The 15,417-nt window shown below is 42.8% G+C and overlaps 2 protein-coding genes across 2 annotated transcripts in view; both read left to right on the top strand.

Moving 5' to 3' along the window:
* Nucleotides 1-15,417, top strand: part of LOC128014662 (uncharacterized) — a 109,114-nt gene that overhangs the window by 66,291 nt on the left and 27,406 nt on the right. The gene's annotated exons all lie outside the window — the stretch shown is intronic.
* LOC128014020 (E3 ubiquitin-protein ligase RNF19B-like) lies at nt 13,128-13,862 on the top strand (the record flags this gene model as incomplete). The annotated part of the gene is made up of 2 exons (XM_052597261.1): nt 13,128-13,280; nt 13,366-13,862. Coding segments are annotated over 2 exons (615 nt in total), but the record flags the coding sequence as incomplete, so codon positions are not given.

The following is a 15,417-nucleotide window of genomic DNA, read 5'->3' as shown; positions in this document are numbered from 1 at the left end:
TCAAATCTAAACAAACTGAAGCCCATTAGACTCAATGAGACTATGTACTATTACTAACCCAGTCAAACTCATCTCGCTCTCTCTCCCTCTCTCTCTCTCTTTCTCTCTCTCTCTCTATCTATCTATCATCTGACTGTTTCTATCAATCTATCTATCTATCTATCTATCTATCTATCTAGCTATCATCTGACTGTTTCTATCTATCTATCTATCTATTGTGACGAGTCAGCTGCCTCCTCCCTGATTGTCACCGGCACCCCGTCCTAAATCGCCGCCCTTCACCAGGCTCCCGACTGGAGTGGGTGTGTGAGAGGAGGGGCGCTGGACGAGTCAGGGCTGGCGGCGTGTGATGGGGCACACCTGAAGGAAATGAAGCCTCATCACCGCCGCTGTTTAAAAGCCCAACGCGCCTCTCCTCGGGAGACCGGTCTCTTCCCCGTGCATGCACACTGGTGTCCTCGTGGGTCCAGGAAGGGTGCGTTGAGGGACTCCCGCGCCACAAGAGACGTGAGCTGCCGGACCCGCGATCCGGAAGAGAACCGCACCCGTTTACACGGCCAACGGGCCAGGATGCCGGGCCGTCCATCCCCTGCCAGCGCCGCGGCCAACGAGAGTGATGTGGCCGCTAGAGGAAGCCGCCGCCCCTCGCGCCCCGGACCGAAGAGGGGAGTGCGTGCGGCCACCGGACTCCGCCCCTTACATGGACCCTTCCTCGATGAACACTGCCCAACCCACACGAACCCTGCAGCACTACGAGGACACCAGATTCCCTGTTTATTTTGGACACTCTTCCCCTTTGGCCACTTTTATCCCATGTTTTATTTGATTTTCTGTTAATAAAAGCCTCTCCGAGGCCTGACGCCACGCCCACTGTGTCTGTCTTGTGCTCGTCCTGTGACACTATCTATCTATCTATCTATCTATCTATCTATCTATCTATCTATCTATCTATCTATCTATCTATCTATCTATCTATCATCTGACTCTTTCTATCTATCTATATATCTATTATTATATCTATCTATCTATCTATCTATCTATCTATCTATCTATCTATCTATTTATCTATCTATCTATCATCTGACTGTTTCTATCTATCTATCTATCTATCTATCTATCTTTCTATCATCTGACTTTTTCTATCTATCTATCTATCTATCTATCTATCTATCTATCTATCTATCTGTCTGTTTCTATCTATCTATCTATCTATCTATCTATCTATCTATCTATCATCTGACTTTTTCTATCTATCTATCTATCTATCTATAATCTGACTGTTTCTAATCTATCTATCTATCTATATATCTATTATTCTATCTATCTATCTATCTATCTATAATCTGACTGTTTCTTATCTATCTATCTATCTATCTATCTATCTATCTATCTGTCTGTTTCTATCTATCTATCTATCTATCATCTGACTTTTTCTATCTATCTATCTATCTATCTATCTATCTATCTATCTATCTATCTATAATCTGACTGTTTCTAATCTATCTATCTATCTATCTATCTATCTATCTATCTATCTATAATCTGTCTGTTTCTAATCTATCTATCTATCTATCTATCTATCTGACTATTTCTATCTATCTATCTATCTATCTATCTATAATCTTCCTGTTTCTAATCTATCTATCTATCTATACATCTATCTATCTATCTATCTATAATCTGTCTGTTTCTAATCTATCTATCTATCTATCTATCTATAATCTGACTGTTTCTTATCTATCTATCTATCTATCTATCTATTAGGGGTGTAACGGTTCACAAAATTCACGGTTCGGTTCGATACGATACACTGATGTCACGGTTCGGTTCGGTTCGGTACGTTTTAGATACAGCAAAATGCAAAAACATCTCAACTTTTCAGAATGCCGCAAGCGCACCGCGGGTCATGTGACAAGAACTAACCAATCAGCTTCATCCTTTCCCGTAACAACGTTGAAAACTCAGCCAAGATGAAGGAATAGCTGATCATAGTTGTATATGGATTGCAATTTTGAAATAAATTTAGTAGCAGAGCTACTGCAAGCGATTTTTAGAGCTGCAAATCCATTTATCCTTTGCTGAAATTTCCGCGTCTCATGGAGAGAGCACGTCATTGTTGCTTAGCAAAGACAGACGCCTCATGAGCGCTTCTGCCCGAGCGCTTTGGAAAGGAGGAGAAAGACGCGCTTAGCGTTTTCCACGCGTTTTTAGGCGCGATATGTGAACGGCCCCTAAGGCGCTCGCTCACTCAGCACGCGCTGAAGGCTCATTGCAAAATGTCTAATGCATTTAACAGACCAGAAATATAAGAACCTAAAATAACCAACAGGTCTGGTGTTTGGGTGCACTTTGGATTCCCTGTAAGCTATAATACCGGTGTCTAAATGCTGCAGGGATAGTGCATGTTTCTCCTTTTTTTCGTCTTTTCCCAGATACTGACACAATAAGGTGATGTCGGCGTAAATGAGTTGACATGTTTCAAGTATTCCCGCTGGTGTTTTTTTTTTTTTGTTTTTTTTTGTATTCCCGCTGGTGTACCCTGTCATGTTGCAGATGCGACATACCGTTGTTTTTTTATCCACCACTCTCTTGCCATCACCATTACAGCTTAAAGGGAATCCAAAGTGCACCCAAACATGAACGCTACTCCTCCTAGAGCTTTCAAGCTAGAACCACCAAACTCGGCCAAGCTCTTCAGACTGATCTGACTTAGTGTGCTATATCTTTTAAGACTGATTCGACTTATAGTTTTCATAAAACTGAAGATTAAAAATTATAAAAATCCCATTGACTTGCATTGAAATGTCTCTGCTCAACTGAACATTCCGAAAACTCCAACCGTCAAAAATTCAAATCTAAACAAACTGAAGCCCATTAGACTCAATGAGACTATGTACTATTACTAACCCAGTCAAACTCATCTCGCTCTCTCTCCCTCTCTCTCTCTCTTTCTCTCTCTCTCTCTATCTATCTATCATCTGACTGTTTCTATCAATCAATCTATCTATCTATCTATCTATCTATCTATCTATCTATCTATCTATCTATCTATCTATCTAGCTATCATCTGACTGTTTCTATCTATCTATCTATCTATCTATCTATTGTGACGAGTCAGCTGCCTCCTCCCTGATTGTCACCGGCACCCCGTCCTAAATCGCCGCCCTTCACCAGGCTCCCGACTGGAGTGGGTGTGTGAGAGGAGGGGCGCTGGACGAGTCAGGGCTGGCGGCGTGTGATGGGGCACACCTGAAGGAAATGAAGCCTCATCACCGCCGCTGTTTAAAAGCCCAACGCGCCTCTCCTCGGGAGACCGGTCTCTTCCCCGTGCATGCACACTGGTGTCCTCGTGGGTCCAGGAAGGGTGCGTTGAGGGACTCCCGCGCCACAAGAGACGTGAGCTGCCGGACCCGCGATCCGGAAGAGAACCGCACCCGTTTACACGGCCGACGGGCCAGGATGCCGGGCCGTCCATCCCCTGCCAGCGCCGCGGCCAACGAGAGTGATGTGGCCGCTAGAGGAAGCCGCCGCCCCTCGCGCCCCGGACCGAAGAGGGGAGTGCGTGCGGCCACCGGACTCCGCCCCTTACATGGACCCTTCCTCGATGAACACTGCCCAACCCACACGAACCCTGCAGCACTACGAGGACACCAGATTCCCTGTTTATTTTGGACACTCTTCCCCTTTGGCCACTTTTATCCCATGTTTTATTTGATTTTCTGTTAATAAAAGCCTCTCCGAGGCCTGACGCCACGCCCACTGTGTCTGTCTTGTGCTCGTCCTGTGACACTATCTATCTATCTATCTATCTATCTATCTATCTATCTATCTATCTATCTATCTATCTATCTATCTATCATCTGACTCTTTCTATCTATCTATATATCTATTATTATATCTATCTATCTATTTATCTATCTATCTATCATCTGACTGTTTCTATCTATCTATCTATCTATCTATCATCTGACTGTTTCTATCTATCTATCTATCTATCTATCTATCTATCTATCATCTGACTTTTTCTATCTATCTATCTATCTATCTATCTATCTATCTATCTATCTATCTATCTGTCTGTTTCTATCTATCTATCTATCTATCTATCTATCTATCATCTGACTTTTTCTATCTATCTATCTATCTATCTATCTATCTATCTATCTATCTATCTATAATCTGACTGTTTCTAATCTATCTATCTATCTATCTATCTATCTATCTATCTATCTATCTATCTATCTATCTATAATCTGACTGTTTCTTATCTATCTATCTATCTATCTATCTATCTATCTATCTATCTATCTATCTATCTATCTGTCTGTTTCTATCTATCTATCTATCTATCTATCTATCATCTGACTTTTTCTATCTATCTATCTATCTATCTATCTATCTATCTATCTATCTATAATCTGACTGTTTCTAATCTATCTATCTATCTATCTATCTATAATCTGTCTGTTTCTAATCTATCTATCTATCTATCTATCTATCTATCTATCTGACTATTTCTATCTATCTATCTATCTATCTATAATCTTCCTGTTTCTAATCTATCTATCTATCTATACATCTATCTATCTATCTATCTATCTATAATCTGTCTGTTTCTAATCTATCTATCTATCTATCTATCTATCTATCTATCTATCTATCTATCTATAATCTGACTGTTTCTTATCTATCTATCTATCTATCTATCTATCTATCTATTAGGGGTGTAACGGTTCACAAAATTCACGGTTCGGTTCGATACGATACACTGATGTCACGGTTCGGTTCGGTTCGGTACGTTTTAGATACAGCAAAATGCAAAAACATCTCAACTTTTCAGAATGCCGCAAGCGCACCGCGGGTCATGTGACAAGAACTAACCAATCAGCTTCATCCTTTCCCGTAACAACGTTGAAAACTCAGCCAAGATGAAGGAATAGCTGATCATAGTTGTATATGGATTGTAATTTTGAAATAAATTTAGTAGCAGAGCTACTGCAAGCGATTTTTAGAGCTGCAAATCCATTTATCCTTTGCTGAAATTTCCGCGTCTCATGGAGAGAGCACGTCATTGTTGCTTAGCAAAGACAGACGCCTCATGAGCGCTTCTGCCCGAGCGCTTTGGAAAGGAGGAGAAAGACGCGCTTAGCGTTTTCCACGCGTTTTTAGGCGCGATATGTGAACGGCCCCTAAGGCGCTCGCTCACTCAGCACGCGCTGAAGGCTCATTGCAAAATGTCTAATGCATTTAACAGACCAGAAATATAAGATCCTAAAATAACCAACAGGTCTGGTGTTTGGGTGCACTTTGGATTCCCTGTAAGCTATAATACCGGTGTCTAAATGCTGCAGGGATAGTGCATGTTTCTCCTTTTTTTCGTCTTTTCCCAGATACTGACACAATAAGGTGATGTCGGCGTAAATGAGTTGACATGTTTCAAGTATTCCCGCTGGTGTTTTTTTTTTTTTTTTTTTGTATTCCCGCTGGTGTACCCTGTCATGTTGCAGATGCGACATACCGTTGTTTTTTTATCCACCACTCTCTTGCCATCACCATTATAGCTTACAGGGAATCCAAAGTGCACCCAAACACCAGACCTGTTGGTTACTGGAGGATCTTCTTTTTCTAGTCTGTTAAACGCATTGGCTATTTTGCAACGAGCCTTCAGCGCGTACTGAGTGAGCGAGCACCTGACTGAGTAGCCTAACATAAACATATAAGTTGGTGTTTTTTTCTTCTTCGGGAGTGTCAGGGGCGTTGCCTGTTACGTCGTTTGGGTTATTGGGCTTTCTATCTATCTATCTATCTATCTATCTATCTATCTATCTATCTATCTATCTATCTATCTATCTATCTATCTATCTATCTGTCTATCTATCTATCTATCTATCTATCTATAATCTGACTGTTTCTAATCTATCTATCTATCTATCTATCTATCTATCAATAATCTGTCTGTTTCTAATATATCTATCTATCTATCTATCTATCTATCTATCTATCTATCTTCTGACTGTTTCTATCTATCTATCTATCTATCTATCTATCTATCTATCTATCTATCTATCTCAGACTGAAAACAGTCAAACTTTTTAAACTTCTTAAACTTTTCAAACTTTTTCAGACTTTCTGGTCAGGCTTTCTCAAGCCAACTTAAAGTTTGTCTTGACAAACTTTTTTATCTAGTTATGTTGGCTTGGCAACAAGCCAACATACTGTTATGCTATTTAAACTTATTTTTATTTATTTTTTTTATTATTATTCTTCTGAGAAAAAAATTCTGAACGCTACTCCTCCTAGGGCTTTAAAGCCACAAGCCCCAAACTCGGCAGACACCTGCGGGATAGAGCGGTGGTGTGTGCTATATCTTTTCAGAGTGATCAGACTTAAAGTTTTTTTATTTATTAATTTTTAAATGTAAAAAAAAAAAAAAGAAAAATTGCGCCCCTACAGTTGCAATGAGATGGTTAAATTCAGACGTTTCTGAACTGTTTAAAGTAATAACATGATATATTCGCGGCAGCCAACTGCTCGCGAGCTGGCGATGTATTTCTCTGAACACTTTAAGTCCACAGAGAATTTACAGCCTTTCACATTAAAACACTGCAGCGAAACGGCACAAAACAATTAGAAGAATATATTATACACATGAAAATGAGTGTTTATATGTGCTTGTGAGATTTTCTCTGTCAGGCTGAACGTCACAGCGAGCTCGCGATGTATTTCTCTGAACACTTGAAGTACACATTTACAGCCTTTCACATTAAAACACTGCAGCGAAATGGCACAAAACAATTAGAATAATATATTATACGGTTTTAAAGTAGTTTTGGCCACTGTCACGCTGGTCTTAGCTGGTTTCTAACTGAATCATCAGGCTGAACGTCACAGTGAGCTCGCGATGTATTTCTCTGCACTTGAAGTACACATTTACAGCCTTTCACATTAAAACACTGCAGCGAAACGGCACAAAACAATTAGAAGAATATATTATACACATGAAAATGAGTGTTTATATGTGCTTGTGAGATTTCTCTGTCAGGCTGAACGTCGCAGCGATTGCTCAGCGTTGCATAACATGGTAAAGCAGGGAGCTACACTGAGACCAGAAGGGTCGCATATGCATCACTGATTATTTTTGTACCTACTTATGTGTTATGCTATGATTTAATATGACCATTTATTAAAATAGAAATGTGTATTTTAAGAATACGTTTTATAACGTGCTCCGAGCATTCAACACATCAAGTTGGCTTCAGCCCCGCGCTGCGGGAAAGCTGAACTGAGCAGCTGGTGACTCACGCTGTGTTTGGTGCGAGAGAGAGATGCGTCTCGCGATCAGCAACACTGAATCGAACTCTCCTTCAGGACGTTCACGTCCTCCTGCACCAGAACGAACAAATACAAACCGCAGTTTAAATAAACAGAAAAAAAGAGTGAAAAGCGAAAGAGCTCAATGCAGCACCGCAGTGTTCTGGTGTTCAGGGAGCAAGCAGAGACGCAGCTCAAAGTCTTCTTGCTTTTGTACCGACAACAAATACATATAAAATATGTCGAAATACCAGTCTTGGAAAGTGTGTTCGAAAAAATAAAGTGGTTATGTCTTAAGTGAAAGTAAAGAGTTGCAAAAAAATCGGATATTTATCATCATAATGGATGCGATTGTCTCTTAAAGGGACCGTGCCTAATTTACTAGCTCTGCTGTCAGTGTCTTTAATGTATGAAAATGAAAGTAAATCACTCACTGCTCTTGATTGAATTACTTTGTAGTTTTAACAAGAATTTATCCAAAGTCAATCCAAAAATCTGATTTGTTTTACTAGTGGGTGCAGGCCACTAGTTCATTTATGTAAGTGAGTATGGCAAAATAGTGATCTGTGAAATTTATACCCAAAAATTCTTCATACTGTTTTGCTTGTAACTTTGCTTGTAACTTGCCATCGAACTTAAAACTTTTTTAACTTTGCAAACTTTTTCAAACTCTCTAGTCAGGCAACAACTGCTTAAAACTTTCACTCTAGGCTTTTTCAAGCCAACTTAAAGTTTGTCTTAACAAACTTTTTTATCTAGTTTTTATTTGTTCTTCTTCTCATGAGCAAGTTTGTTGTGAGTTTGTGTGGGTAAGGAAGAGGACAAGGGGTCGGCTGGACTGCTGACGTAGATTTATTTACATAAATAAAACAAACGTTTTCTAACACCATATGGTGACTTCTATTTTGCTGCGTTCATTCAGCGCTTTCGCTTTCCGGCTTCCGGTTTCCGGTCTCGGCTTCCGCCAGCAGTCCCACTCTCTCTCCCTTGCTTCCGTCTCTCCTGGCGTTTTATACCCTCTCCACGCCAATTACTAGAACAAGAAACAGGTGATAATAATTTCTGCCCAAACCACTCACTTACCGCTCATCTCCTGATCCTCTCTCCCGCTGCAGACTTCGCTAAACCACGCCCCCCCTGCCACATACCCCCACCGCCCGTCTCAGGCCGGGGAGCCGTCCGGCCTGCAGCCCCCCCCCCCCATTTCTGGAGAGGAAGTCAGCCACCGCCATCTGAAGACCCGGCCTGTGGATCACCTTGAATTTAAAAGGCTGAAGAGCTAGATACCAACGAGTGATCCGCGCATTGGTATCCTTCATGCGGTGGAGCCACTGCAGCGGAGCGTGGTCCGAACAGAGGGTGAACTCCCGTCCCAGGAGATAATAGCGGAGGGTGAGGACGGCCCACCTGATGGCCAGGCACTCTTTTTCAATGGTGCTGTACTTAGCCTCTCTCTTTGAGAGCTTAGGGCTAATGTACAGCACCGGCCGTTCCTCCCCCTCTATCTCCTGGGACAGGACCGCCCCCAGCCCCCTGTCCGACGCGTCTGTCTGCAACAGAAAAGGGAGAGAAAAGTCAGGAGAGTGTAATAACGGCTCCGTCCACTGGACCGTATCTGGCACCTCCTTTTTAGTGAGGTCAGTCAAGGGGCTGGTGAGGTCCGAATAATTAGGAATAAACTGCCTATAATATCCCGCCAGCCCCAAGAACTACCTCACCTCCTTTTTGGTCTTGGGACGTGGGCAGGTCACAATAGCGGCTGTCTTATCAATTTGGGGACGCACCTGTCCATGCCCCAAGTGGAAGCCCAGATACCTTACTTCCACTCGCCCAATCGCACACTTCTTTGGGTTGGCCGTGAGGCCCGCTCCTCTCAGTGACCTCAGAACAGCCCTCAGATGCTGCATATGCCGCTGCCAATCATTACTGAATATAATGATATCATCCAGGTAGGCAGCCGCATATGCCGCATGGGGCCGCAAGATTCTATCCATGAGGCGCTGAAAGGTTGCAGGTGCCCCGAACAAGCCAAAGGGAAGGGTAACAAATTGGTGTAAACCAAACGGCGTTGTGAAAGCTGTTTTTTCTCTGGATAATGGAGACAAGGGGATCTGCCAATAACCCTTCGTTAAGTCCAATGTCGAATAAAAGCGAGCCGTGCCTAACCGATCAAGCAACTCGTCAACCCGCGGCATTGGATACGCGTCGAACTTCAACACAGCATTCACCTTGCGATAATCCACACAGAACCGGACTGAGCCGTCCGTCTTCGGAACTAAAACTATCGGGCTCGCCCAGTTACTGTTGGATTCTTCTATTACCCCCATGTCAAGCATAGCGCCTAATTCAGCCTGAACTACTTTTTTCTTGTGCTCAGGTAAGCGATACGGCCGGCTGCGAACTACCACGCCCGGCTCGGTCTCGATATGGTGCTGAATTAGGTTAGTACGGCCCGGTAGGGGCGAAAAGACATCGGCAAAATCTGCCTGTAACTTCGTTAAATCATTGAGTTGGCACGGCGAGAGGTGATCTCCACCTGGAGCCAGGGCGAGGGATTGTGGTTTGAGATTCGCCTCTGGCCCGAGATCATCTTCCCCCCCAATCACCGTTGCCAACATCACTGATTCCGCCTCATTCCATTTTTTAAGGAGATTGAAATGGTAAACCTGATGCAACCCGTTCCTATCGGACCGTATTACCTCATAATCGAGATCCCCGACTTGGCGTGCGACCTCAAACGGCCCCTGCCACTTAGCCAATAATTTAGAGCTCGACGTTGGGAGTAATACAAGTACTTTCTCTCCCGGTGCAAATTTGCGTAACCTAGTTCCCTTGTTATACAGCCGACTCTGGCGGTCCTGGGCTTGTAACAAACTCTCCCTTGATAGCCGCCCCAATGTGTGGAGTTTCGTTCTCAAGTCCATTACGTATTGAATTTCGTTTTTGCCTTGAGATGGTCCCTCCTCCCAAGTTTCTCTCAGAACGTCAAGCACCCCCCGGGGCTGGCGTCCATACAGAAGCTCGAAGGGGGAAAACCCCGTGGAGGCTTGTGGGACCTCTCTCACAGCGAATAACAAGGGCTCTAGCCACCTATCAAAATTTTTGGCGTCTTCCTGAACGAACTTACGGATCATGGATTTAAGAGTGCGATTAAATCGTTCGACCAGGCCGTCCGTTTGTGGGTGATAGACGCTCGTTCGAATCGACTTAATGCCCAACAATCCGTATAGTTCGCGTAGCGTACGTGACATAAACGCCGTGCCTTGATCAGTAAGGATTTCTTTCGGAACCCCCACCCGGGAGATAAGACGAAACAGGGCATCCGCAACACTTTTAGCGGAAATGTTGTGGAGGGCCACTGCTTCAGGATATCGTGTTGCATAATCAACTATGACTAATGCAAAGCGATGTCCTCGTGCCGATCGCTCTAATGGCCCGATGAGGTCCATACCAATTCTTTCGAAGGGGGCCTGCATTAATGGGAGAGGGCGCAACGGCGCTTTTGGGGCGGCCGGTGGGTTCACCAACTGACATTCCGGACAAGACGCGCACCACCTCAGCACGTTGTCATGAATGCCCAGCCAGGAGAATCGGGTCATGAGGCGATTTAGTGTGGCTGCCTGTCCCAAATGGCCCGCCATAGGATTAGAATGAGCTGCATGGAAAAGCATTTCCCTGCGGCTCTTGGGAACTAACAACTGGGTTGTATTCACTTTTGTCTGAGCGTCTTGGGTCACTCGATACAACCGGTCTTTTAAAATGGCAAAATAGGGATAGGAGAGCGGAAGGGCCGGTTGGAGAGGCTGGCCATCGATGGTGCGGACCTGTTGGAACGCATGTTTTAGCGTCTCATCCTGAGACTGCTCCAGGGGAAAGTCATCGTGCTCCGAGAGAGTTAGTCTCCCGATTCCGCTCTGTTCCCCTGAAGCCGGCCTCAGCGGTCCTGGCTCAGCTTCCCCCACCTGCACCCGCGCGGTCTCCTTCCGTGCCTTATTTCCCCAAGAGGCATCCATACATAACGACCCCAATAAAACCGACAAATAAAACGCGGGCCAATTCGTCCCCAAAATTACTGGATGCCGGAGGTGGGGACTAACCGCCACCTCCACACTATGTTTCTGTCCCCGAAATTGAATCCAAATTGGGACGACCGGATATTCCACCACATCCCCGTGTACACACCGCACCTTAACCACGCGGCTTGTATCCAACGCCCCCGGTTGAACCAGGCGTTGATGGATTGAGGTTTGGTTACATCCTGAATCCACCAAGGCCGGATATGTAGCCCCATTGATACTCACAGGTATTTGGTACTCGCCAGCCTGACCGGGGGTGGCCCGTGGGTCGTCCGGGACCCGGACCATCATCTCCACCTCCATCACTGGACACCTGTCCACGAAATGCTCCGGGTCCCCGCAACGCCAACAGGCCAGCCCAGACCTACCCGCCGCCCCAATGGCAGGGAGTGGAGAGGGGAATTGGCGTGGAGAGAGCGGAGAGACGGAAGTACTGTCCCCTCCCGCAGCCCCGAGGCCCGCCCCCCTGGGCGGGGCCCTTGTATTCGCGAAGCGGCCTTGGTCCGTCCCGCTCCGCCCCCAGGGCGAGACACGAGGAGGGCCAGGTGGACGGGACCTAGGGAGAGGGACAGGGCGAGAGAGAGAAGGGGGAGAGAGAGAAGGGGAGAGAGAGTTAGTAGGTGGGGGTGTGCCGACCCCTGGGCACGCCACCATGTGGTCCTCCGCCAGGTGGTGTGAAACAAACTGCAGTTGTTTATGAGAGTTTAATTTATAAAATGTCAAGTGTCGAGAAGCGATATTTTAAATCGGACATTTTGTGCGGCATTATCCTCGTAAAAAAGCCCAGCGATATCGGTGAGTTTGTTTTCAACATTTAAAAATGAATGGGGGACTAAATCTTTCACCTTGTTACTAATTTCACTTTACGACAAAATAATGTCATTGTCAAGGCATTTAATGACGATAAATTAACAAATTAGTGCGTGTAGAGATTTATCAAAATCAGTGACAGTGATGTTCTTTCAATAATAAATGTTTTCCATTAACAGCAAACTAGTCCATAAATCATTTGCACATATAGTGCTGTGATTAGCTGCACAAAAAAAAGACCCTGAGTGAATTGTTTGCCCCTCTTCTTTTTCTTCCCACTTCCTGCTTTTTGTTCTTCTGTGACTGTACAGATATTAAGTTAAAAGGCCATAAGTAATGATTTGAGTGAAAAAATAAAACTTTCTATGTGTCTGTTCTCCATCAGATCCATGTGATGATGATCCAGATGTTTTAAGAGCTAAATTACCCTGTGGTCACATCACTGGACAACAGACACTAACAGACTACTGCAGATACCAGCTGATTGATTCACATCCTAAGCAGTTATTTTTCGCTGTTCTTTCCATTTATATTATTTAATATACTGATTCAGCTATTTTTGACTAAAGTGATTCCAACTGTGAGATGACTATTGAAATATTGCAGTCATTGTTTATTATGTAGGTATTAGTAAGTGACATTTTTTATAAGCACAAAACATGTTTGTACTTTTTGGAAGCTAAAATTTATAATTTGAACATATTGCAGCATTTAAAACATAAAAATTGGTATGTATTTTAGCTTTTTTTTATATTTGCAAATCGTTTATATTATTATTCTGATTATATCATTAAGATATTTGTATCAATGCATTTTATAATTGAATTGATAAGCGATTTATATTTAAGACACCAATTTGCCCCCAAACCTAAATCTACCCATTTTATAGTGAATATTGTACATTGTGATATTGTACAAAATGACTAATTGCATGGTAAAGCTGAGCTGAGATGCCCTGAGTGTAATGATCTTTGGTCTTACACTGAAGTCCATAAATTAGCCAAACTCACACCTGAAGAACAACAATTCTTTGAAGAGACTCTTGCCAAAAATGCTGCTAAAAAGATAGCAGACATCAAGAATGTAAGTGCATTTCTTATACATTTTTGTCTTTAAAAACATAATTATGGTTAGGTTATTATATATTTACTCCCTCTGTCTCTTCCAGTGTCCTGGTTGTGACTGGTTGATCAAGAGATCAGACCTGTTTAATCTCTGTGTGCAGTGTACCATTTGCTCTAAAAATAAGGGTAAAACTTTTCAGTTCTGCTGGCAGTGTTTGAGAGAATGGAAAGGATCACATGCTCGATCTGATCGATGTGACAATGAAGGCTGCAGCAATAAAGAGCTGGATTTGCTGAGAGATTGTGCAACTATTATTTTAAAAGATGCATCAAATATTGAATGTCCAGCTGTTCGTGCCTGTATAACATGTGGTTTGCTGATTAACCACAGCACAATATTCTGCAAATCTGTTACATGCTCAAGGTGTAAAACAGTGTTTTGTTTTGTCTGTTTGAAGCTCAAATCTGAATGTGGGAAGACAAAGGGTTACTATGAACCCTGTTCAGATGGTCTGGCTCTACGACAGACTTCAATGACATCCCAGCTAACAAAAAAACATCTCTAGGACGTCCTCTAATTGACCTTTGCAAATGCCACTTGGACGTCAGCGTTTAGGTTTCTCTTGACGTAAAGCGGACATCCATGAAGAAGTCCTCCAGTCATTCACAGGACATCCAGTGGCCATTCGGGACATTTAGGGGAAAATGCGGAAAATGAGTCAGTATGAAGTTTTTACATTTTCTATGTATTTCTATATAAAAACGTTTAGTTGTCAATTAATCAATGTGAGATGTGATGTCTTTCATTCACTGCTGAAATAAATGTCAATAGTATTTGTGTTCCATGAAAGTTTTCTGACTTATGCTGGTTTAATGCTGAGGACTTTAGTGTAGCAGCATCTGAAAGACACAGCCTTAAACCCCTGCACTCATCATTACATTTGTATTGTATTGACAGTACACAAATAAACCACAACATTAACACTGATATTATAGCATTTAACAGACGTGTGTGTGAAATAATGTGAGCATGTGTATGAATGACAGTGTAAACTCTTCTACTAAACACAGAAAAACCTTTTGTTTTTACAAATTATACACTTAAAGTTTGTTTCATAGTCCATGAATACAGATCAAGCATCACTGTCAATGTTCATGATCTCTTTAGCATAGCTGATGTAGTCATGACTCATGAAGAAGCTCCATCAGCACAGTATGTGACATCTTTTACATCATCCAGGGCAGCGTCGTCCTTTAAAATCACTGTTGCATTAGTAAATCGCCTCCATCACACAAAAGCAGGCTTCTGTGTAGTTAACTCCCAGCATGGGCACAATGAAGACACAAGCTCAACAAGTCTGAAATATTACATGCAAAACATTACTTTTTAACAATTACCAATTCAACGGCCTCAAAATAAGTATGCTAGTCTTTATTACATAACGCTGTTTCCTTTAGGAGACTGCATTACGTTTAACCACAAAAAAGAAGATAACAAATTAATATGAGTGTAACCATATAACCGTCTATTAACACCTAAAAAGTGCAGATATTATAAAATCTTATGTAAATACGACATTAGACACTCGCGGACATTATATTAAAAGTAATGTTACCTCTTCCATTCAGTAAAAGAGGACATTGAGATCTCTTTTATTTTTCAGTATAAGCTATTTTATTTCCACCTTCCATGAAACCTCAAAATACTCCTACATAAACAATGAATGACAACTTTACAACGAAGAAGAAAAAGTCAAGTAACAGATAAGGACATCAGTTTGTAAGTGTTTTGCCTCATTTTCTCATTAGACTACAGCATGATCATCCTTGCTAGGAAACTTTGTTTTACTTTCTATGTGTCTTACCCTGGTAAATACGTGCTGAAGTGGCGCTTGGTTTTGCGTTTGCCTATCGTGGGACTGCCCAGTTTTGGTCTGCTAAAATAGTGAGGCGTGGCGAGCTGAGTTCAATAACAGGTAATCAGGCAAATATAAAAGTAGTAGTTTTCACTGCAGCAGCGGTTGCATGAATCATCCTCGTGTGAAGACCGAAGAGTGTAAAGACCATCGACTCTACCAGCGGGACTCCACCGAGCAAGGACACAGACGAGGCTCTTGAGTATTGCTTTTCTCCTCTTTCTTTACTTTTTGTATAGC

Source organism: Carassius gibelio, chromosome B25 (genome assembly GCF_023724105.1).
Source record: "Carassius gibelio isolate Cgi1373 ecotype wild population from Czech Republic chromosome B25, carGib1.2-hapl.c, whole genome shotgun sequence".
NCBI lineage: Eukaryota > Metazoa > Chordata > Actinopteri > Cypriniformes > Cyprinidae > Carassius > Carassius gibelio.
This window is presented reverse-complemented; position numbering and strand designations above follow the sequence as displayed.